This window comes from Kogia breviceps, chromosome 10, assembly GCF_026419965.1.
Source record: "Kogia breviceps isolate mKogBre1 chromosome 10, mKogBre1 haplotype 1, whole genome shotgun sequence".
Classification (NCBI taxonomy): Eukaryota; Metazoa; Chordata; class Mammalia; order Artiodactyla; family Physeteridae; genus Kogia; species Kogia breviceps.
Genome location: NC_081319.1, coordinates 86,390,877 through 86,415,034, shown reverse-complemented (window position 1 = coordinate 86,415,034; position 24,158 = coordinate 86,390,877). Strand labels below are relative to the sequence as shown.

Genomic DNA, 24,158 nt, shown 5'->3' with positions numbered 1-24,158 from the left:
ACGTTTCCCAGAAAGGCAAGGCCAACTGCCCTGAGACAGGCCGCTGCACTAAGCAGCCCGCCCCCCTCTGCTCAGCCGGAGCCTGCAACCCGCAGCACACACCGAAGAGGCCTCAGCTTTCCCCCTTCGTCCTCCAAAGGCCAGAAAGTCCTGTTTCCAGCTAAGACGGAATCTCAAGGATCAGATACACCCTCCTGCTTGAGAGAAGCAAAACCTGACAAAATAGACGAAACAGTTTTCAAGACACCAAACATCAGGCAAAGAAGGATGGTACTCCCTGACAGAAATAAAGGAATGAGCGATTTTTCTGGGAATGAGGTGAGATCTAGGATTGCAGCCTAGTTCTCACTGCCTTGAGAGAGTTTCCAGGCCCCAGTGCAAGGAACAGGAACCCAGGAGGAGGCTGGTGAACTCCCTGAGTTGAAGTGACAGGGCGGATAGTCCAGGTGACCAAGGCAGCTAAAGCTGGCAGGACAGAGTAGCTGAAAGGAGAGAGCCGTAAGAGAAACCTCCAGAACGCACTCCACGTGGAGCTTAGCACTGGTCAGCGCACGCAGGTAGGGAAACTGTACAAGGCTGGGGAAGGACTTCCCACAAAGATCAGAGAAGTGACCATGATACTGAACTGTCCTTTCAAGTCAGAAGCAACGATATGAGATGCACGTCTGTCTAAGGCATCCAGATTCGATTCCTGTCCTTAGAAAACAAAAGAAAGGAAAGGAAGGGAAAGGAAAGGAAAGGAAAGGAAAGGAAAGGAAAGGAAAGGAAAGGAAAGGAAAGGAAAGGAAAGGAAAGGAAAGGAAAGGAAAGGAAAGGAAAGGAAAGGAAAGGAAAAGTCTGTGTTTTGTGTTTCTTGCTCAAAGTGCTGCCGACATGGAGGGAAGAGGAAGTATCCTGAACCAGTCCACCTGGAGTGGTCCTTCCTCACAGGGCAATGTCGGCTGTCCGTTTCTCTGAAAGAGTCGTCAGAGACGTGGAAAGAACGACCTTTGAAGAACGCCTCTTTATTTTGTATCTCTTGAGGATTTGAGAAAGGACGTTGATTGCGCAAGTACTTTGGAAAGAGAATTTAAAAGCGAATAAGCTTGTAACCAAAGGTTGCCAGTAATCTTTTCCAGTTTTCCCCGCCCATTTTTCGTGTTAGGTCGAGCTCCCACTCTTGTGTCCTCCGGCCCTGCACGTCTCTCTGTCCGCTGCGGACTGGTCCCGGAGGAAAGAGAACACTGCCTGCCAGGAAGAATGTTGAAGTTGTAGTAGGCCGAGAGCCGAGCTGGGTAAGGAGTGGATAAAGGGTACGCGAGGGAGGTGGACTTGGAGCGAGTGATTGTAGACAGCACTCTCTGCTTGCGGGTAGGTTAAGAAGCAAGACTCACCCCAAGAGAGTCGGCAGGGGAGAGGCCCTGCGGACGGGCTCGAAGAGAGTGGCCAGTACGGGGGTCGAACCCGCGACCTTGGCGTTATTAGCACCACGCTCTAACCAACTGAGCTAACCGGCCGCCGCGCAACGGGTCCTTATTCTCTTCTTTCGTTCCTCTTGAGCCCTCTCTCCCTCCCCGCCCCCACCCCTGAACCCCTTTAAAAGGTTAAGTTCCAAGTGTAGCTTCTCTCAGGAGAATTTGGTGGTTGTTGTTGCTTTCCACCCTTAATAAACAGAATGAGACGCTTTCTCTTCAAAGAAAACCAAACGGAAAGAAGGCACACTGGTTTTCAGTCGTACTCCTGGACGTGAAAGAGGAAGCCGACGTTTCTGGAGGAAGCTGCGGCCAACGGGCGGGGGAATCCATGGAAGTATGTGCTGTTGTGTACATGGCTGGCAGTCTGCCCCTGAACTAGGAGTGAGTGCAGGCTCTGTCATACAAGATGGAATATGGTGCCTGAAGGATGTTCAGACGGCTCCGATTGTCGATGCTCGCGGAGTCCCCCAGGTTTCCGGGTGAGACTTGGTCGGTGTTCGGGAGCCGCCTCACCTACCTGATTTCTCGGAAGGTTCCTGAGAGGTTCAGGAGGATGCTTCAAGAAAGCAGACTCCGGAGAGGTGAGATGTTTCCGCCCGGTTTCGAACCGGGGACCTTTCGCGTGTGAGGCGAACGTGATAACCACTACACTATGGAAACTGAGCTTCCCCTGCTTGTGCTTATTCCCCCCGCCCCCCCCCCACCCCCGCTCCCAACTCCCCCCCCCCCGCCCCCCCCGGTGCGTCTAAGAGAGAAGGGACTTTCTGCCTAGCCCAGGTTCGGCCACGTTGAATTGCTTCTCTCTTCCAGGAAATGATCGGGGTTACTGCGCTTCTGTATTAAAACCAATAATACTAAAGTCAATGAGTCACACCAGGCAAATACTACCCTTAAGCGAAGAATTCCTTTCCAAAGGCAGGACAGACATTTTAGGCAGCGTCCGGGTACAGCAGATTTCTGAAAATTGCTCGATTTTGTCCTATTGTGGGTTAGGAAGTTCTGTGATCACCATCTCTTAGGTGCCAGAACATGATCGCAGAAGAGTAACCGGGATTCGGTGCCCTTGAACTCTGGTAGCTGCCCATTCTGTGCCGGGGCAGTGTTTGACCGACAGAAACCGAGGGACGGAGAGGGGAAAATGCCCACTGGTCTGCCAGGCCGTCCTTTCTTGTCCCCTCTGACCTCCATTCTGTGCCAATTGAGCACTAATCAACCAGAGTCAGACTAAAATTGCTGTTGTTGATAGCATCGTTAATGTAGTAAAATTGCTGTTATAGATATCATCACTAACGTCCAAAGTCAGTTTGTTTCTGTAGGGCAAGTTGAGCTAAGAGATCCCCGAGCCGTGGACGACCTGGCCAGAGAATGGTAAACCGGAAACATCCTGACTCCTGAAGCAATGATTCCGAAATGGTGGTCAATGCCAGCTTCTTTGTTCTTCCCCTTTAAAAACACCCGTATGTCAAAGACGAAGGCGGAGTGGACGTGAGACTTGTCTCGCAGTCCCTTGCTTGGCGCCGTGCAACCCAAGGCTTCCTTTTGGACAAAGGGCTGCTGTCCGAGTTTGGCTTTCTGTGTAGAGGGCAGAGCAGATCTTCGGTGGGTTACACAGGGAGCAGCTAGGTATCCGAGGACCGTGAAAAGTAAACGTTTGTCTTTGCCCGAAGAGGTACTGCGGGTAATGGTGGTTAAAAGTTTCAACGAAAAGGTGACCGTCGTGTCGCGGCCGGTTAGCTCAGTTGGTTAGAGCGTGGTGCTAATAACGCCAAGGTCGCGGGTTCGATCCCCGTACGGGCCACGGGTGGTGCTTTTACTCCTCACCACCCACGGTGGTTACACGTCTCTAATTGAGACTTGCAAGGCACAGATTACTTAAAGAAAGGGGAAAAAACAACAACAAAAAAACCCCAGCACGTCACTCACGTTACGCCCCCTCATTTTGGAACTGTGGAACCAGCGCTCTTGCGGAAGTCGCGGTGCTCGGAAGCAAGCTGCGGCCTGGAATCTTGAGTGCGTGGTGGTCAGGACCAGCTCCGATATCCGGTCTGCACAAGCCCGGCCTTTCTGGATTTACCATTGCCTCAGTCAAAGTCTCTTGTCTTTCTATTCGGAAGGGGTCGAGGGGTAACCCAGTGAGGCTAATATTGGTGAAGACACTCGTAGATCCACAATGTTTCTTTCTTTCTTCTTGTTCTTCGTCCTCCTCTTCTTTTTTCTTAAAGCCTCTTTGACTTGAATCTGTGTATAGGTGTCTCTGTGTGATCCTTTCTCCATACTTGCCGTGTGAGGTTGAACCTTTCTCCCTATTTGCGGTATGAGATTGAAACCAGAAAACGTGAGATTGTGAACGTTCCTGTGATCGCCTTTGAAGGGTCCTTCCGAGTTGCACAAGAGGCGGGATTGATTGCCCCGTGGGGCAACAAGAAGGAAGGTGAGGGAGCTTTTCGCAGCACCTCATTGTGATCCGAGAAAGTTTGAAGAATTGGTCGGCGTGTCAACTGCAAGGCGATTGGGTGCCAAAAGGGTTCCGAGCCAGCCAGGAGTCGAACCTAGACTCTTCTGATCCGTAGTCAGACGCGTTATCCATTGCGCCACTGGCCCCCCCGCGAGAGCGGGTCTCAAGTATGCCTATTTAACTAAATGAGACCTCCGAAGTCGCTGGTTCCGGAATGAGGATAGAAATAACCGCAACACCGTTGACTCCGACAGATTCATGTAATTTGCGGTGAGTGTATATAATACAACGTTGTTTTCAATTTCTATGTTTGAAATCATAAGAATTGTAACCCTTAGAACATTCCACACGTGATAGCAAGAATGTCATTCCCTGAAAGCAAGTTTTCGCCTGCGAGTGCTCTTTGCTAATTTTTGCAATCAATCTGTTAATCTGCCATGCTTCCACCCGCGTCACGTATTCTTACGTACTTCTATTGGACCCTGATGATGTGTGCGTGGGTGACTAATGACTGCCCTGTATTCTCTTTAATTAAGTGTTGTAACATAGTGCACATTTATTTGGTTTGGAAATGCATTCGGCTGTAAGAATCACATCTTTTCCTCTCACTGTTAAAAGAGTAAGCCTCACTAAGAGGGAGAATCATGGGCAAATTCTGTGACAAACCATGCATCGGATAAAAGCAGGCAAAAGTCAACGGTAAAGGCAAAAAGAGGCAAGAATTCAGTCACTCCGTAAAGGTACACACATTCCAGAAATCAAATTTGACATAGAATGTGGGAATTTAGGAACTGACTTAACACCACATACATTTCAAACAGACAGACATGCTCTTTTTCGACAATTTGGTTGTATGTTCATTTTAGTTTTCAAATTGGGCAAAAGAGACGCCTCAAAATGTACAACTGCCTCGAGAGAAGGATCTTGGATGTTGAGAGAGAGAGACACGGTATGGTTATGTTCTTGACGGCACAAACTTGGAATCCAGAGTGCAATGCTTTCTCATCCCAGCTTTGCCATCTTTCACCTAACTGGCTTTTGCAATAAAAGAGAGGTGTACGGTGCTAACAGGAATCTGAAGATTTACTTAGAAAGTTTTATCTGAAGGAGTAATGGTGGAGGTCAAGTTTCAAGGTCGAGGAAATGTTCACTAGGGATAGAGAAAGTATTTGAGGTAGAACGAACAGTAGGTGCACACATCCCTGGGAAACAGGAGGAACTGCTGGCAGGTAGGACAGTGTGGTTGGGAGAGAGGGGGCAGTGAGGTACGAAATGAAGCTGAAGACATAGGAGTGGCCATGGAGAGGGTTTCAGGCCATAATCTTCAGGGCCGCATAATAAAATAGCCATCAGATGTTTAGGTGATAGGCAACTCTCTTAGAAGCACTGCTTTCTGTCTGTCATACTTTTGTCCTCTCAAAGTTCACAGAATCTGAGAACTAGTCTGACCTAATCTAAGCAAAAGCCAGCTAAAATTCCCCCAAACATTTGAGAAAATTCCCAGGCATTCAGATCATGTGACTCCCCTTAGTCCACGAGGGACAAGAGCCAGGGTACCTGTAGAGAGGAAGTACTACTGGCACTGGCGTCCCAGGAAGGGAGGCGTTTACTCTTCCTCTTTACAACAGACATTTTTACTTCTGGTAAGGGTAAAAGTTAAATGGTGAAAGCAGATGTAACGGTATGTTTTTGTTTGTTTGTTTGTTTGTTTAATGGTTAAAGCAGATGTAAAAGGTATGTTTAATAGGTCGCAAAACAGGCTGCTCTAGTCAGGGTTAAGTTTTAGTTAAATCGTATGTAAGCCATAACCACTTCCCCACACCTTAATGTGTGAACATTTCTTCCGTAACCATCAAGTAGAAATACTGTATGCGGTACTTCATGTGTTTTTGTAAATTAAAAAAATCGGTGCCTAAAACACACACACCACCAGCTCAATATACTATCAGAACATTTCCCCCTGTCCTTCCTCTCTTCTGAGAAATCCCTCACACAGCCTGGCAAATCCAGAGTGCGCTGTTCACGGTCCTGACTCCGGGAAGAGGCGGGCTTCCCGGTGGCAACGCGGACCACCTCCGCCCGCCGGGCACGCACCTTGAGTTGAGCGGGATGCCGAGCCCCTGAAGTGGCCGAGAGGAGCCCCTGCCGGCCTCGACACGCTGCCTGCGAGGGCCTCCGCGCGCCATTCCGCGTACGTCTGTCCGCAGACTCGTCTCTAAAACACACACGCCGGTCAACCCACCCTAAGCCCTCTCCGAGCCCGGCGGGAACTGTTCTGTGCCTAAAGGCAACTGCCTTTGGGACCCACGCAAGCGACGGGTCTCTGCGCCCAAAGGACAACTCGTGGCAGCGAGCGGCCACCCCTCCCAGGCAAGCCTAGGTGGCTGAGGCGAGTCGGCCTACGGATCCCGGCGCGCGGCCTGGGCTTCCGGAGAAGGGGCGGCTTGGCCTTGACCGCGTTGTGGAAACACCTGAGCAGAGAGACCCGGATGAAGGCGGACTGCAGCCCGAGTCCCTGAGGGTATTGACGGGGGTACGAACGCGGACCCCGGGAACTAGGAGAAAGGGGAAAGGACAGTGAGGTCAAGCAACGGCCTCTGCCGGACACAAAATCTCCGTGTAGTCTCTGGGGACGGGAAACGTTTCTGATTCATTTCCTCCACCCCCTCCTCCATTGCTTTCCACCTTCTCCACACACACGTTTTATACTGAAGATTTTTGAAAATATTTCTGGCAAGGAAAAAAGAAAATGCCAGAGATGGAAGACATGTGGAAACATCACCTTTTGTTTTTCGTTCGTTTGTTTTACATCCTTGTTTGTCTGATGGCATTCATTCACTTATTCATTTCTAATTGCGGTAAGCATACCTCAGCTGCTTCCTGGCCATTTGCTTGCATTTCAAATCATTTGCCTATACAGTGAAAGTGAAAACAGTAAAGTCTGTTAAAGAAAATTTAACAAAATACTCCATGCCTTTGGGATGAGCAACTGTATGTTAGACAGGACATACAAGCACTAAGCATACAAGAAAGATTGCTACACTGCACCCACCCCACCCCCCAAAAAACTGAACACGTTTTTCCTCAAAAGTCCATTCGGAGAGAAAAACACTAGGCACAGACTGGAAGGACATACTCATAATTCACACATTGTAAAAGGTGTTGGAGTCCGAGGAACCTACAGAAATGGTAAAAGGCAGTAAGTACTTGAACAAGATGTAGGTCTGAGCACTGCTGCTGTGAGGATAGGTTGGAAACCCTTTGTTGTGAGGTCGGCACCTTGGAGAGGGCAGCAAGGTAGTCGTTGTAGTTGTGGGTAAAGTGGCAAAAGCCTGGGCAGAGTACTGTTTCCGCCTGGTTTCGAACCAGGGACCTTTCGCGTGTAAGGCGAACGTGCTGACCACTACACCACGGAAACGTCACACGCACGGGGGGTTTTACAAGTCCCATAAAACGGCATTTCCTTGGTGCTCCCCAAGTCTAATAATTTTGAGTATTTCTCTTTCAGTATATTGTCACTCACGCACTTTGCTTTCCCTCCTTTTTAAAAACGTGTTAAAATAAGAATATAGGCACTCTACGACTCATAACCAAACGTAACTCGAAAGCAGAGTCCAAATTCCTTCTCCCACATCAGGCAGGGTAACCTCAGGCTCCTAGGGCATGTGATTACAAGGAACTACCCGACGGTACCCTGTGACTTTCATTTCCATCTCTCTTGCTCATCGTAGGACCCAGGACACAGCACACAGAGCCCTGAAGACCCCCAAACTTCCGAGAGGGCGTGCTTGCCCGGAGGAGACTGCTGAGCGGGGGCGGGGTGGGCTGTGCCCCAGGAGGGAGGGACAAAAGGAGTAGTGTTTGGGAATTCATGGGACCGGACTTTGTGCCTGCCGAGCAGGTTGAGGTGGGAGTCGTCAGTCAGTCAACTTCTTATCCAGGGTCACTCACACTGGCCTGGAGCGCCTGTGCTTTGAGCGACGTCAATCTGTGCAACAGCTGACGTACTAGCCTGTACTTTATTTTTCTCCTCACTTCACCTGACCTTCGTCACTGTATTTGTGCACTTCCCAGCTTTCACCTCAAGGATCAGGGAGGTGCTCAGCAGCAAAAACATGGTCTTTCCTCGAATTCTCTGTGAGAAATCCGTGATAGGACAGCTCCGCATCAGCACATCTGACAAAGAGCAAAGCCGAAAACTCCTGCTCTCAGCAACTCAAACTTGGGTCGGTCACAAGGTTGCAGGAAACAGAGAAGAGAGACAGTACTTCCCAGCTAGCAGGATTGGAGTCCGTTTTTTCCCTGATATCGAGTTGGCAGCATAAATGATGATTTATTATTTTCCAATAATTTGATTAGAAGTTTATTGAAAAGCAGTCAACGAGTGGCCCCCAACGTGGCCAATCCTGACCCTACCAGATGTCCTGAAAAAGGGCACATGCACTGAGTATTATCACAAGATTGCACGAAATCAGTTAATTTCTTTTAAAATTGCCAAATGAAGCCACAGAGATAAACGGTCATTCATTTTCCGGTACAGATGAACTTACTTGCAAGGTAGAAACAGAGACAGAGATGTAGGGAACAAAGTTATGGATACCAAGGGGGGAAGGGGGAGTGAGATGAATTGGGAGATTGGGACTGACATATCTACACGGCTATGTATAAAAGAGATAACTAATGAGAACCTACCACATAGCACAGGGAACTCTACTCAATGCTCGTGGTGACCTAAATGGGAAGGAAATCTAAACAAGAGGGGATATGTGTGTACGTATCACTGATTCACTTTGCTGAACAGCGGAAACAGACACAACATTGTAAAGCAACTATACTCCAGTAAAAATAAACTAAAAAGAAAAGAGGAAACGGTTATAACACTACTTGATTTACACTACTCTAATTTATATTAGAATTTTTTCCTTGTTCTTTTATCTGTTTTGGATTAGATTTGACTAAAGGCAAATAAGTAGAAACAACTCCAGATTAAGTAATGGGTGTGGAAAATAGCTGTAAACATATGAAAGTGCAGGACTTGAAAGCACACCCACTGAAACTAGATCACTAATTCAGTAGCCTCGCCTCACACTGCACGGTCCACGTAACAGTAGGGTAGACGTCACTCATCTGGGAGACGGTAGAAATGGTGACTTTCAGGCCCTGGTGCAGATGTAGTAATCTAAAACCCTCACTGTAATGGACCATACCAGGTCATTCATATGCTCACAAAATTTTGAGAAGCATGGCTCTAAGGCGCTATTCAATGCGCCAAAAAGTGATTGGTGCAAAACGGGGGGGGGGGGGGGATCTGAGGGGAGAGGTTGACCATTCAATGAATCAGTCAAGAAAAACAAACGTCCCTGTTGTGTTAAAAGTTCTAGGAGGCAAAAATAATTGAAGAGATCACACAAAACCGAACTGACAACGTCTGACACCTGATCTAAAAGGTAAAGGGAAGACCAAGAAGCAATCACTCTAGGCAATCCTAACCTTCATCTCATGATTTCAGGGCAAGTGTTCTGGGCGTGTAACACCTTTCAAGGCTCTTGGGAGACTTGCTGATATTATATTTATTTTTTTAAGCAAGGGGACTATTGCTGTCCCCAGCTCCTCCTAGGACTTTCAAGGCATGTAAACTCCAATTTTTCAAGGCATGTGAACTCCATTCTTTTGTTTGCCGTAATTAAAACATCACCTCCTTAGGCCCCACTGGGATTCGAACCCAGGATCTCCTGTTTACTAGACAGGCGCTTTCACCAACTAAGCCACGGAGCCAACTATAACACCACACTGATTCGTATAGTATTTGAAGTAGATGTCACTTTCCTGTTTCACCAATGCATTGCTCAAGGATTTTTGATTAATGATAGAGTCTCGGGACTACTTCTCAGAATCTCTATCAAGTTCTTTTACTCTCTCTCGCCTGAAATATGCACGGAAGTTTACATGCTGTGCCAAGACACGCAAAACTTGCTGAGCCTCCGGACCCTGGAAGTAGGTAGCCAAACCATTTCACTTCTAGGAGCTTTTACAACTTCGTTATAGGAGATATTTCTCAGTTTCAAATCTGCAATTGGGAAATGATGGTGCTTATCGGTCTTGAAACATAACACGAACTGGAGCACTTTGAAGGACTTCACCACACCATTTGCTACTCTTACTGTGAAAAAGCAAGATCATACAGAAGAGAAATGTGCTTCCCAATATTGATTTTGGAGCTACGTGGCAGGTAAAGGCATGCAAAGGGAAAAAAAGAAGGTAAGAGTTCGGCAAACGTATACATGTTAAGAACGATGTTTGACCCAGAGATATAGACAATATAAAACTTAGGTAGACATGTCTTACTTAAAAACTGGTCCTAGTGCCCGAAATAAACCACCAAAGCATAAATATCAGAGAGTTGTCCTCTCCTTTGAGAATGAGAAGGCAGTATGGAATGATGCTTAAGAGCACAAACTGTGATGTCAGGCTCCATTGGTTCTTTGTTCCAAACCTGTCATTATATTTGTGACCTTGAGAAAATAATGTAAAATCTCTATTTCTTGTTTTCATTTACTCAAATTCTCTGGGGAGTGCTGGCAGATAGTGTAGGTTATAACCAGCCTCAATCTATAAGACTTCTACAAGCGTGTTATATCTAGGCCAGGTACACGACATTGCTTCCTGAGCTGATAGAGAATAGTGTAAGGAAACTGCCTGTATCTCTTGCAATAGCAGGCAATTTGTTTCCTTTTGTTGTTTATTTCAACAGCCATAGCTGCTCGAGTGCTTCCGTAAAGGTAGGTCACATTTTCCACTCGTTTCTATTTGGAGAACTCCTTCGTTGCCATCAAATCTGTAAGATTTAAAATTTTCTGCCCAATGCAATACACCTCTCCTATTGTATTTTAAGTATCAGGTATCATGTGTATTAATGGGAAGACTAAGTTAAATTAGGAACCACCTGCATTTATGCACATCAGGGATGCCTAAAACTGAAAAAAGCGCGTGTGCGCCCCCCCCCCCCCCACACACACACACACACACGTCCACCCGGCATTAAAGTAATCTGTGAAGTCTTTAAGAACAAAAAAGAAGGCGTGATTAATACTACCTGGGAGAAGTCTGAGCTCTGTGAAGAACCCACCAAAGAACATTGAACTGGCCACTGTTCTTTCTGAAAAACTTGGATTTTATAATGGTGCGATAGATAAACCCAGTTTTGTGGGGCAAGATGTAACAAAGAGAAGTGGTTCAGATGCTTATGGGCCCAAATGGAAATATTTTAGGCCCAAGATAGGAAAGAAAACACTTTGGGTGTGATTTGAAACTTTGTGAGAGAAACCCACCGAACCTCAAGTTCCACATAAACCAGATGGCTCCATTTCAGATGTCTTTTACAGGCTAAAGACAAATCTCATTGGTCTGGTTTGCATTTCAGTGTGCGAATGCGACGCTAGGAGACTATTTGGCAGGACAAGTATACATCATGTAGCACAGATAACCATATAAATATCTCTGCCATGTCCCTCACCAAAATAAGACATCACTATCACATTCCTTCAGCTTTGAACAACTACCTATCATGGACCTACTGTCAACCAGGCGTTTGCCTCAACACTGGTTTCAGTGGTGGCCAAGAGACATGTTTCTTATTGGAATTTTTTAAATTAAATTTTTATTTCGGAATAACTTTAGAAAAGTTGCAAAGACAATACAGAGATTTGCCTTATACCCATTACCTAGTTCCCCTTAATATTAGCTTCTTCCATTATCATGGTACCTTTGTTAAAACTCAGAAACCAACATGGGTACTTTACTAATAACTAAACTCCTGACTTTGTGTGTATCACAGCAGTTTTTACACTAATGTCCCGTTTGTTTCCAGGATCCTACATTGTATTCAGCCTCCTCTGGTCTGTGACAGTTTCTCAGTGTTGATGAAGTATTTCTGTCGCATACTTGACTGTTTTCCAATCTGGGTTTGTCTGATATTTTTTACATGATTGGCTTGGGGTTATAGATTTCTGCGGGAGACCACAGAGATAAAGTACTTGTCCCATCGCATCGTATCAGGTGTTACATGACAGGAGCATAGCTTACCATCGGTGATGCCAACCTTGATCATTTTTAAGGTAGTGTTTGACATTTTTCTCCCTTGTGAAGTTCCTATTTTTTTTCCTACTTCCTACTCTACTATTTAGAAGTTAGTCACTCAGTATGGCCCATATTCCGGAAGGGAGGGGATTAAGCTTCATCTCCTGGGGGTGGGGGGAGTATTTACTTATATTAGTTGGAATTCTTCTGTAAGGAAAATGTTTCCCTTCTCCTGTATTCATTGACTGATTGATTGATATCAGTATGGACTCATGAATATGTATTTCATACTTTGGATTATAATCCAAAACCACACTATCTGTTGTTCAAACTGTTCCAGCTTTGGTCATTGGGAGCTCTTTCCCTGTTATAAAGAGACAATTGGCAAAGCTGTTTCTTTCCTACTGCGTTGATATTGATAACTTTTTTTTCACACATCATACAAAAAGATCTTGTTTCACCTTTCGCTGAACTAGTTAAGACCCAAGTGTGGAAGTGTAGAAAGTGTGGGTGGTTTCCCAGTTTATTTTTGGACGAAAATAATCCAATAGGGTCAGTTTCTTTGCAAGAATCAGTTACCCGGTGGAAAAACAACAGGCCCCAAGCCGCTCTATTTCCCTTGCTAGTCACTCACTACTACCAAGTCTATTCAAGTCTTTGCTCAGATGTCAACCTCTCATAAGAGCTCAGATGAAACTGTAGTGCCATCTTAGTCCACCTACCCTGCTCTATATTTGGGCCATGCCGTTTACAATCTCTTTCACATGGTAGTCATTTCCTAGTATGCTTATTGTTTATTTTTTAATCACACCCCCTGCTAGAACATAAACGCCACAAGAACAGGAAGTTTATCTGTCACGGAAAACATCCCAAATATTAGAAGAGTGCCTAGTAACTAGTATCAGATGCCCAGTATTTTTTGAGTGAGTGAATGATTGAATAGGACAAATATTTCCCTCACATTCCACAGTCATTTCACACTCCGTCTATACGAAATTCCATGTATTCTGCCAAAATTACAATTTCCATCCTCCAGGTCAGATGGCTAAGGGTCCGTCTTCTCCAAGTCCCCCTTACCCTTATTCTGCACATCTCCTCTGCACACACGGTGCAATCTGTCACCAAGTCCTGTTTCTTAATCCCTCCTCTCTCTACTGCCTCCCCACGCCCACTCTTAACTACCTGGTTAACAATCCCTGTTAACCAGGTAATTAATTACCTAGTTTGAATGTATTGTATCTTTCATCTTTGTTGGTGTCTCCGCAGCCTCCCCCACACTTCCAAGCCTCCAGCCTGTCCCCGTTTGACTCCTTCCTCACAGCTCACAGCTAGAGCAATCGAAACCCAAGCTTGCCTCTTTCCTACTTAAAACCTTCCCATGACTCTCCATTGTATTTGGAACCCTGTGCACACTGCACGATATGGTTTATAAGCATATCCATGATCTGCCCCTTCTTCTCCCAAACCATGCCTGACTCCTTGAAAGCTATCCAGATAGAGGCGTTCTGTCTTCCAGGCCCTCCTGTGCACGTGTTTTGTCTTTGGCCTGAAATACCCTTCTCCAGTTGCTAGAACTGGAGAACACACACCGTAAAACAGAATTCAAGCCTCAAGACTTAGATAAGATGACCTTCTGCCCTGCTTCCATTCCCTTAGTACCTGTCGCTTGTTATGGAATCACTGGCTTACTTACCAGTCTCCCCGTGAAACCATAATCTCCAAAGCCGAAGTTCTCCTTCACCTCTGAATGTCTGGTGCAAAGGACGATACAAGGTATATAGTCATCACTGGATAAATGTTAAATTATCATGGAAAGAGCTGTAGAAATTGTCTAATACTTTTCCTCTGGCCCCCCCTCTGTCAGATGGCAATCTTGGGTTGTGGAATGCCTTTCAAAGTAGAAACGGTATGGATATTTAGAGTCGTATATACCTGGGTTAGAGTTCTGACTTTGGTGGTTTGCTCTAGTGAGGGAGAAGCGAACGCACACTTTGGAGCCAATAGGGTTGAAATCCCGAATCTAACCTTTACTAACTGGTTGAGCTTGGGAAAGTTTCTTAATATCCTTCTGCCTCTGAATAGATATGCGTTTTATAGCAATTCCTGTATCATAAACTCATTTCAACGATTTATTTTTATTTTATCAACCAACTTAAGAGTCCTTGTTTTTCCAATTAGGTCTCTTCCAAGGTATCCATAAAACAGGAGATAGATGTATTCAGGGAGTCATTCTTGCCTTTTCCTTTTTTCCATCAGGATGATACGTGCTAAGGAATATGTCGTAGCTACTCATAGACCTCCCACTGGTTACAGTACAGAGGTCAGCTTAGGTATCTGCTCTTCTTCCCCTTCTCCCTTTGTTCTCAGGCCCAAGAGTTTTCCTGCCCTACCCACCCTATCCGGGAGAGATGTGAGGTAGAGGGTGATTTTATATGGTACAAATTAAAAGAAAAGTAGAAGCTTTGGTTCCCTAATTGAGCACTTCTCACGCGTAATTATGGAGGAATCATGACCTATGGTGTAAAGAAAAGAAGCAAGGTTGAACCACTCTGTTTGTTTTTTCCTCCCCTGGCCCTCCCATGGATGGTCTCACGGGTAGACCATTGATCCTCAGGAAAAGTTGGCTTCATGGTCAAATTGCATTAAAAGCTTCTCCAAAATAAATAAATTAAACTAAAAAAAAAATCTTCTCCAAGAACCAACTGAGGAGCAAACTAGCAGGAAATGAGGAATCGGCCTCCCTAGGGGACCAGATAAAGGAACCACTTCTTTGAGCCAAATAGAAGCAGGCTAAGATTTAGAGAGAATCTATTCCTCCTCCCAAAGATGCAAGAGAATGTGGCTTGTACTTTTTGCCTCTCTGGCACGCCTGTTCCCAGAGAAAACAGCAGGAGTCAGCGTCCTGACTGAGCTCACCCTTGACACAGAAAGGAGTGGGTAGGGAGGGGAAGGCAAGGCTCCGTTCAATTCCAAAGCTTTGGTTCCACTCAGTTTCATTCTGCTACCACCACTAGATGCTTTAGTCCTTCACTTTCCTCTAGAATGTAGATTAGGACCACAAGGTGAATGTGTAAAGCTCTCACCTTAGATCTGGCGTATTTTTGCTGTAGAGAATTAGAAGTGACTGAGGCACTTTACTATGCTGAGGTCCAAATCAGAGTACGAATGGCAAGGGACACAGGTTATTTCTTGCGGGCATGATGCCTTCGGGAATGCCCTTGCTCCCTATTCTTTGGGGTTTTTGATTTTGCACCAATGGAAAATGAAGGGGCTGACGATCCGAAAGATCTTCTCCCAACAGAGCCCTGGGGCGGTGGAGAGGGCATCCCAAAGCCAAGGCTGCTGCCTGCCTTCGCTGATCCACTGACAGGGGTGCTCTGAGCAAAGGGGGCCATGGAGGGGTCCCCAAACACAGTTTTTCTTGCAGAAATGCCGGCCTTCCCCAAGGCAAAAGGTGTGCCCTGGCTGGCCCGGCCCTGGTTGTTTGGGCCCCAGCCTTTCCCCAAGGGCGTGACGGTGCAGCGCTCCCGCCTGGACCTGCTCCAGTGCTGAATGCTCCGGAGTTGGAGCTCATGTCTGGGGCAGTGACGCTGGTCCCAGTCTCCTCACAGTCCATAGGGGCCACTAATCCCCCAAAGTCAAGTGGTCGTGGGGCTGTGCTGCCAAACACTGAGCCGCAAGTCCCACTCCGCTGGGTTGGGGTGACAACTCCCAAACCATTCGTATTAGCTTGACCAAAGGGAACCGACTGGAGTGCTGTCAAAGGCCGGCCAGCAGCTGGCAGGGATGTGAAAGGTGGAGGCTGATGGTGCCAAAGCCCCAAAGGCTGACTGCGTGGTACCGCTGAAGGACGGCTGGGCTGGAGTCGGTGTTGGGATTGAGGAGGCCACTCTTGAGTTTCCAAAAATGAAAGAGCTACTGAAGCTTGGGCCAAGGGCTGGTTCGGGGGCTTCTTGCTTCTGCACATATGCAGCCCCAAATGCAGGTTGGGGAGTGGCTCCCAGGGATAGCGGGAAAGGTGGCCTTGAGCTTGACTCTAAGGGAATTGTGAACGCTGAGGTCGAACTGGAGATCCTGGATGACAATGCAGGCTGGTTGGTGGTCACTAGGGCTGAAGTTGCCAGAGGGCTACCCATAGCGCTAAAATTGGCAGTGCTCCTGGTAGGGGATATCTGGAGAGCACTGCGAAGAACCTGGCTAAAGATGGTGACTGTGTGCACGGTAGGAATGGTTGGACGCTGGCACAGTGGGAAAGTGAAGCCTGCAGCTGCGGAGAAGCTGGCCCTGAAGGCACAGGCAGCCCCGAGAGGCGAGGGAAAGCGGGGCAAGTGGAAGGGACGGAGCAAGTGCTGCCCATGGGACTGGTAACAGTCACTACACCACACTCCAAAGGTGGCTTAAAGGAGCCTCTGGATGTGCTGGCTGGGGTGGTGGACATGACTACAGAGGTAGCCTTGAGCAGGCCGTGGAAGAGACGGGTAGAAGCAGGAGGAGGTGGAGGAGAGGTCTGCTTGAAAGAGAAAGGAGCTCTCCCGGGCATAGTTTTCAGTGGTCTTATGCTGCCAAAGATAGGCTTGAAGGTGGGAGTTGAGATACCCGGAGGTGAAGATGCTGCAGCTGTGCTTGAAATTCTGGAATATGAGGAGCCTCCTGTCTCACTCTTGGCTGGGAGCCCCACAATGGGTTTTGACATGCGGTCAGCAGAAGTTGCAGCAGGAGGTGCAGATGCAGGAAGACGGGGAGCTGGGCCGCACATCAATCCAAAGTGCTTTGCATAGTGGGTGCTGCAGGGATAACGGCAGCTGAGTCTCGGGGTATGGCAGCCGGAGAGGTTGAAGGTGGCTATGTGGTGTCAGTGGCTGGTGATGTGGGAGAAACACATGTTTCTCCCACATGTTTCTCCTCACATGTGAGCACCCATGTGAGGCCAGCAGGATCGCTGTTTCCCGAGGCGAGTGGGCCACACTGATTGCCTCTCCGGTCGGTTGTGGGGAGGCCAGTGGACTTGGAGACTCCTGCATTTTATGTAAGCTTTCCAACTGAGGATCAGTGCCCTGGGACAGGGGAGGCCGGATAGCAGACCAAGTGTCAGGGACAGAGTCTGTGGCGACCTCAGTCGTATCCTCTCTGGCTTTGTTGCTCCATTGCAGTCCAGCTTTCTTCCCTAAGGCCAGGTCTTCAGCGACTGCATAACCAAGCTGAGGAGGTGGAGTCAGGGACAGCAGGCTCCCAGGGCTTGACAGAAGCAGGGGAATCTGATTTTGCTGCCCAGAGCTGCCAGGTGTTTCTGGGGACTCATCTGATACCAGTGGGACTGGAGAGTGAGACGGACGACCATGTTCTTTCCTTTTTATTGGCCACTCTGGTATCTGGAGTGATGTACTGGGAATACTTCTCTTCCAAGGCTCAGAGAAATCTCTCCAAGAGCTGTAAGAGCTTGTAATAGCATTTCTTTGGGAGCTAAGGGTGCCACCTGTGTGTGTGCTGGCCAAGGAGTCCACGGAGGAGCAGCTGGGCCTGTGATTCAAGCTGTGATCTGAGCCCCAGCAGTCGAGGCTTCTCTTCAGAGGCCCAGGCCTGGGCACGAAAGAAGCGTGGACTCCATTTTTCCTCAGAGGCTAAAACGCAGACGGTCTGGTCTCTGGAATCCTTCTCTTACTGTCCAAGCTCTCACGGAACAGTGGCTCTTCCCACCTCACTTTCCCCTTTTGCGCTCTCTGAGGGCCCTCAGCACAGTCTCCTTCGCACATGGGTCTGGGGGCTTCTCAGAAGCTGAGCCCCCCCGCCTACCCCTGCAGAGTTCGTTACCTCTGCTGGGGCAGTGGAGGGGGGCGCTGTCCGCTCACGAGGAGCGAGCCTGATGGTCACCGGGCTCCATATTGCCCTGGGGTGCCGAAGAGACCAGATTCTCCGCTTGAAGTAACTCTCCCACCAGTCTGAGGGAAGAGGCTCCATGATGGAATACCTGTTCATGGGAAAGCGCCTCCAAGCCTCATTGACCACCCACGCGTTGGGACTGGTAGGATCCCAGTCCGGCAGCCTCCTCGCAGGTCTGTGCCGAGGGGCAGGGTGGGCACGATGGACGTGCTGAACCCAGGGGACCTGATGAAGGGGCTGAGCTGGCCGGCGGTTCGAGGGCCTCTCCGGCAAGTCTGTGCGCCCCTCTGCTGGGGATGACGGCGAGAGGCCCAGCGGGCCCACGTAAGTGCCCGTGTGGAGCAGTGAGGCGAGGTCGGTGACTTGGACTTCGGGTTTGGCCTCCCGAGGCTTCTGACGCCTGGTGACTCAGCCGCAGTCGAAGTGTTCCGGTGACGGTTGGGATCCCTGCGCGAGGAAAGTGAAAGGCTCTCGGGGCGCTCCTCACCCTCCAGGTCCTGCATCCGAAAGTGAGCGGCCGGTGGAAACAGAGGACACGCGGGCCCTCGGCAGCCCCCGTAGCCTGCTCTGCCAGTTTGAGGCCTAAGCTGGCTGCTCTGGCCTCTCTTCTCACCTCTCCGGGTTGCAGCGCGCGGCACGAGGAGAGGGATTGGAGAGGAAGCGCGCGGCCGGAGGCCCGGAGCTAGAGTCGAGCAGGCGCCGGGTCTCCAGACCCCGGCTCCCGGCCCCGGCACTGATCCGTCCGCCCGTCCGTCCCCCGGAGTCGGAGTAGGGAGGGCAGTCCGAGCCCCTCAGGGTGAGTCGGTGGAGGTTGGGGGCGGGGGGCGGGGCGCTGGCGGGAGCGCGGGACCGGAGACCCGGGCGCGTGGACCTGGGCAGCCCAGACGGCGCTCGTGGCGCCAGCAGCGGGGTTAATGACGGAGGCCGGATTGGCTGCTTGGGGATTCCCGCCCTTCTTCCTTTCCTTTCTGCAGCCAGTAGGTGTCAGTCATTTGCCTCCGGGATGACAAGCTCCTGACGCGGCCGCCATCCAGGGTCGCCTCCCCGAGGGTGAATGTGTGTCGCCCTGCGATTGTTCGCACTTTGAGTATGCAGGTACGATGGCACTCTGGCGGGGTCGCGAGGCTCCGGACGGGGCCAAAGGGATTTCTTGTCTACCGACCGAGAGCCTGAGCGCCTCCGCAGGCACCCGGCGCTGTCCCTCGCTCAGCACCACCCCCGTCCCCCCGCCCCGGCCACCCTCTCCAGTCGCGATCCTCACCTAGCCCAGTGGGGTCGGAGCTCCAGGAGGGGAGCAAAGAAGTGGGAGATTTAAGTTGAGGCTGAATAGTCACGCTAAGCCAGAGTGAACTAGGGGACGAACATTCTGAGAAATTAAAAAACGTTTAATAACGTTTTAAGATTTCCAATACCATTCCTTCCAATAACGATAAAAATGGCACGGATTGGATACGATTCTTTCAAGAAAGGTCATTTCAAGGTTGTTAAGTTAAGGAACTCGGAGAACGAGTTCCATTCAAAACCCACACTGTCCAAAAATGGGTCCAGACGTCTCCCACTTGATCGATCTCTTTCTCCTTGAATTTGTATTTCCACAGAATTTTACGCCAATATAAGGTATGCTTACGCTTAAAGTCTTTATGCGATCGTCCTACTACACTAATCTGCCCCAAATATAGGTATAAACACTGAAATCTGAAATTTTGATATGTGACGGAACCACAAATCTGTTATAATTAACTCTTTTGGTTTCATTTATATTTGCATTTACTAATAGAATGCAATCCATCGAAACATCGTTAAGTAGATGACAAATTTGAAAGGCCGTTTCCTGGAAGTTGTAACAGAAGTAAATATGGAATTTATCACCTCTTTCTCCAAGAGGTCGCATACAATATATTGATATAAGACCACCTCCACTGAAGGAATATTTCCATTGCTCCTCTACTGGACACCAGCGATGGAAGGAATTTTACAGTTCGGGGCAGTGTGTCACTTCGGATAGGTAGAAGGGTTCTGGAATTGCCTAGTGAGAGAATGGTGGGATTTCAAAGGAAGGTGGGAAGAAAGAAGCCAAACTAGAGGATTCTCAAACTCGTGAATGTTAACTGGTTGAACATGGAAGAGGTAGAAATTGATTCGGTGTTTGGTGCGTGCTTGTAACCGAGTTGCAGTAAAGTTTAGCAAGGGACTGAAGAAAAGAAGAAGAAAAACGCCTCTGTAGCAGAGGATGGTTTCGATCCATCGACCTCTGGGTTATGGGCCCAGCACGCTCCCGCTGCGCCACTCTGCTTAGCCCACCCCCCCCCCCCCCAAACTACCACCGTTCTTCCCTTCAATGATTATGTCACCATTTCTGCGCTGAACATTTTTTTCGATCTCCTTTCTTTCTGACGGTTTTCGTCGCCCCTCTCTCGCGAGGTACGCAGAAGATCAGCTCTTCCGCAACCAGATGACCTCAGGTCATCACCTTCGGGTCTGCAATTTTCGAACCTGCCCAAGAGTGCCCAAGCTCGTCATTGAACCCCCTCCCCAGCACCCCTCCCCACTCCCTGGAGCCGCTAGTCTCTCGGAGCGGAGGAAGAGCCCGCGGAGCGAAACTCTGGGTGGACCCTTCTCGGGGAGAAGATCGGAAATCGTGGAGCCAGTTCTGCTGCCACCGGAAAGGAAACGTGTTAACCATCTCCTCTGTTACCTGTCGAAAAATCTTATAGATGACACTTTGAATACAAGAGACGCATTTTGTTTGCTCGCAAGGGCGCAAGATTTTCTTCAGTACGGCGCACCCGAAATAGAGTTAACCCAATTTGTTTCTCAAATTATTCCACGGGGGTCACAATTTCGATTGTATCTCTCGTTTGGGGCCGTTTGGACTAAACAAACAAATAAATTTTGTAATAAGATAGGACCTTCCTTTTCCCGAGGCTTATATTAGAGAGCAGAACCTTTGGGAAGTTCCTGAACACAGCTCTCATTTGCAGCTGCCTCTGCGATGACGCTAGAAGGGGCCCGTCTGGAAGGTTGTAAACCTTTTCTCTTTAGTACTGGAAGCTTTTGGATAGCGAGCGTAGAGGGTTCCTTCAGTCACATGGCTAGGCCGAGGCCTGTATACTAGTGTGTCTTTGTTTGTTTTGTTCGTTTGTTTTTTCTCCTTGTACTCCATGCCCCCATCCACAATAAAACTTAAGGAGCGATGGTGGAGTGGCAAGCTTAGCAGCTCGCGCCAGCAGGGGAGCCTCCTAGGGTCCGCAGCCCTGCGCATCGCCCTACCTGAGCCCAGCTATGCAGATACCCCAGCCAAGGAAAGCAAAACTCCATTATTCCTTTGGGGCTCTTACCCCGACCCCCCACCCCCAGATCTTTGTCATCTCAAGAAGATGCTGCCATCTTCAAATTGTACCCTCTCAAGAAAGTCTTTTTTCAAAACTCTTCTGACTGCAACTCAGTGTCGAAATACATTTTAAGTCACAACTCAATACAATATGCAAACAAATGTATGTATATATATATATACATTTATACATATGAGACAGAGATTTATATATATAAATGAGAGAGACAACTATGGGAATCTCCATCTATCTATCATCTATACCAATATCGATATAGCTATAGATAGATGATATTTGGAGAGACAGAGAGGCCAAACTCTACCACAGTATTTTACTGCATGGGTTTATTGTGATATTTCCTATTTCTATTCCTATATCTTCTATTTCATTTATTAAAATACCATTCATGACCTTTTTGTACATGGATTTTACACCCATTCACTTCTGAGTGATTTGAAAAACACTGTCACTTATATAATGGTATTCGAAATGTCTCTTCCTTTTAGAGTCAGATAAGGAAGATGTGAAAGACAGTGACCATTCCACAGTGCTCAAAGAATTAAGGAAATGGTTCTAATGCCACCAGCTTTTTTGGGGTATCAAACAGGACACAGTGTTAACTCTCCCAGACACTGCTCTCCACATGCCCCTATCTGTGATTATTCCTGCAGTTAGTGAAGGGAAATCACACTTATTCTAAACAGTCCTCTCTGATTTGGGTTTGTTTGTTCTTTGCCACCTCTATTCCACAGTTGTGAAGTGGATTCGTTTTCTCCTCATCTGCTGAAGGATTCTTGCCTGTGTGACTAAGTAAGTATTTGTCCTCACCTCTTAGAGAATATTGTGCTTTTATTCCTCTGTTTTACCGTGTCCAACATATTGTTCTGATGCTGTTCCCTCTGTGTAGAGAATTCTCACCCCAGATATCTATAAGATTTACTCCCTGGCCTCCTTCAAGCTTTTGTTCAAATGTTGGGATCAGTGGATCCAAAGGTTTTGGACAAATGCAGTCTGCCCTCCATTTTCTGTGACTACTTCAAAAGATTTGTCTATTAAGTTCCCCCAACATTTCTTCTAGGGTGAAGAATTCTCACCTTCCTTTGCTGTGTTGTCACAGTACACTGGTTGCAATGTTACCCCATTCATTCAGCATTTACTCTTGCTAGCTGTGCTTTATGGCTCTCTAGCATCAGTTAGATGTTTGTATACTGGAAATGTCAACCTTAAGGTATTTGGGATCATTTGAGATACTTGGAGACATGACTCACCAGATTTCAGCCCCACACCAAGAAGAATTTTGAAAAAGAGGGTAAAAAAACCTTCCTTCAATCTTTTAATAATATTTTAAAATAAGAAATTCCTGTTATTGATGCCTGAGGGTGATGACATCTACTGGATGAGTAGATCTGTCCAGCTAATTGTCCAGTGGCTGTTCTGAAGTAGATTTTATCTGGTAGGTATTAATATCTGATAAAAGATCCTCAACATTGTGACAATTCCCACAAGTCAACCCACATGCATTTCTCCACACCTCTGGTCTCTAATCTTCAAATCTGACTCTCTTCAGATTCCTGATCTTCCAGCCAACCATTCCCTTTTTCCTAGGATTCCACACACAGCTCTATCTTAGGCCACTTCTCTGTCCGTGTAAAGAGGAACATCAAACGAACCATCTAAAGCTCTAACCACTGGGAGGATTTCTTTTCACCACTATGTTGCAGGGCTACTTCTGAGTGGGAGACTGTGTCACAGCAGTGCATTTAAAGCTCACAGCAGCATACAGAACTCACCTATCTATGAACCAAGTGATTTGATTACCAGGGGCTCTTCTACCTAATTCCCCACATAATGGTTCCTAACTTCTCTGAGATGTCGGACTGGACATTTCCACTGACACTTCATTAGTCAAAGCAAGTCACGTGGCCAAGTCCATGAGGACGAGGAAGTGTGTATATTATATAATAAATATATTATTTTAATGAAATAATCATAAATAATTACAAATTCACATGAAGTAATTATACTTTCAGTTATAAATTCACATGAAGTTGCAAAGATAATGTATCAAGGTAGCAAGTATCAATAGTTCATTTCTTTTTACTTTTGAGTTTAGATGTGTACTTCCATAGTATAGATGGACCACAGCTTGTTTAACCTATTCACCTATTAAGGAACATTTTGGTTGCTTTCAGGTTGAGCTATTACAAATAAAGCTCCTATAAACAATAACGCACAGGGTTTTGTGTGGATATAAGTTTTCATTGTTCTGGGATAAATGCCTAGGAGTGGAATTGCTGAGTTGCATGGTACGTGTGTGTTTAGTTCTTTAAGAAACTGACAAACTATGTTTCAGAGTGGCTACACCATTCTCCATTCCTATGAGCAATGTATAACAGATCCAGTTTCTCTGTATTCTTACCAACCTTTGGCAGTTGTTACCATTTGTTATTTTATCTCTTACAATAGGTGTGTAGTGATATCTCACCATGGTCTTAATGTATATTTCCTAAATGACTAGTGATATTGAACATCTTTTCATGTGCTTATTTTCCCTTTGTATATCCTCTTTGGTGAATGTTTTTTGCCCATTTTCTAATTGGATTGAGTGTTGTTTTAATGCGGAGTTTTGAGAGGTCTTTGTATATTCTAGATATGTCTTTGCCAGAGATGTGTTTTGCAAATATTTTCTCGCAGTCTTTAGCTTGCTTTTTAAATTTTCTTAACAGAGACCTTTGCAGAGCAAAAGTTTTAAATTTTGATGAAATCCAGTTAGTCAAATTTGTCTTTTATGGATTGTGTGTTTGGTGTTATGTCTAGGAACTCTCCACCAAGCCCCAGGTCCCCCAAATTTTCTCATAGTTTTTCTAAAAGGTTTATAGTTTTATGTTTTATTTTAAATCTATGAACCATTTTCAGTTACTTTTTAAATAAAGTGTGAGGTTTAGGCTGCAGCTGGCTTCTTTT

At 47.2% G+C, this 24,158-nt stretch overlaps 1 protein-coding gene and 7 non-coding genes across 8 annotated transcripts; 1 reads left to right on the top strand and 7 right to left on the bottom strand.

Annotated features, from left to right (window-relative positions):
* Positions 1-1,422: 1,422 nt before the first annotated feature.
* TRNAI-AAU (transfer RNA isoleucine (anticodon AAU)) lies at positions 1,423-1,496 on the bottom strand. Its single transcript has one exon. It is a non-coding gene; the product is annotated as a tRNA-Ile (tRNA).
* Positions 1,497-2,041: 545 nt separating this feature from the next.
* Positions 2,042-2,114, bottom strand: TRNAV-CAC (transfer RNA valine (anticodon CAC)). The gene has a single exon. It is a non-coding gene; the product is annotated as a tRNA-Val (tRNA).
* Positions 2,115-3,178: 1,064 nt separating this feature from the next.
* On the top strand, positions 3,179-3,252 carry TRNAI-AAU (transfer RNA isoleucine (anticodon AAU)). Its single transcript has one exon. It is a non-coding gene; the product is annotated as a tRNA-Ile (tRNA).
* Positions 3,253-3,982: 730 nt separating this feature from the next.
* TRNAR-ACG (transfer RNA arginine (anticodon ACG)) lies at positions 3,983-4,055 on the bottom strand. Its single transcript has one exon. It is a non-coding gene; the product is annotated as a tRNA-Arg (tRNA).
* Positions 4,056-7,254: 3,199 nt separating this feature from the next.
* TRNAV-UAC (transfer RNA valine (anticodon UAC)) lies at positions 7,255-7,327 on the bottom strand. Its single transcript has one exon. It is a non-coding gene; the product is annotated as a tRNA-Val (tRNA).
* A 2,283-nt stretch (positions 7,328-9,610) lies between these two features.
* On the bottom strand, positions 9,611-9,684 carry TRNAT-AGU (transfer RNA threonine (anticodon AGU)). The gene has a single exon. It is a non-coding gene; the product is annotated as a tRNA-Thr (tRNA).
* A 5,483-nt stretch (positions 9,685-15,167) lies between these two features.
* Positions 15,168-22,340, bottom strand: LOC131764226 (POM121-like protein 2). Its single transcript, XM_059077191.2, is given in 10 exon segments — positions 15,168-15,505; positions 15,508-15,728; positions 15,730-16,298; positions 16,301-16,752; positions 16,755-16,892; positions 16,895-17,698; positions 17,701-17,770; positions 17,773-18,262; positions 18,476-18,830; positions 22,289-22,340. Coding segments are annotated over 10 exon segments (3,489 nt in total).
* On the bottom strand, positions 20,084-20,155 carry TRNAM-CAU (transfer RNA methionine (anticodon CAU)). The gene has a single exon. It is a non-coding gene; the product is annotated as a tRNA-Met (tRNA).
* Positions 22,341-24,158: the final 1,818 nt, after the last annotated feature.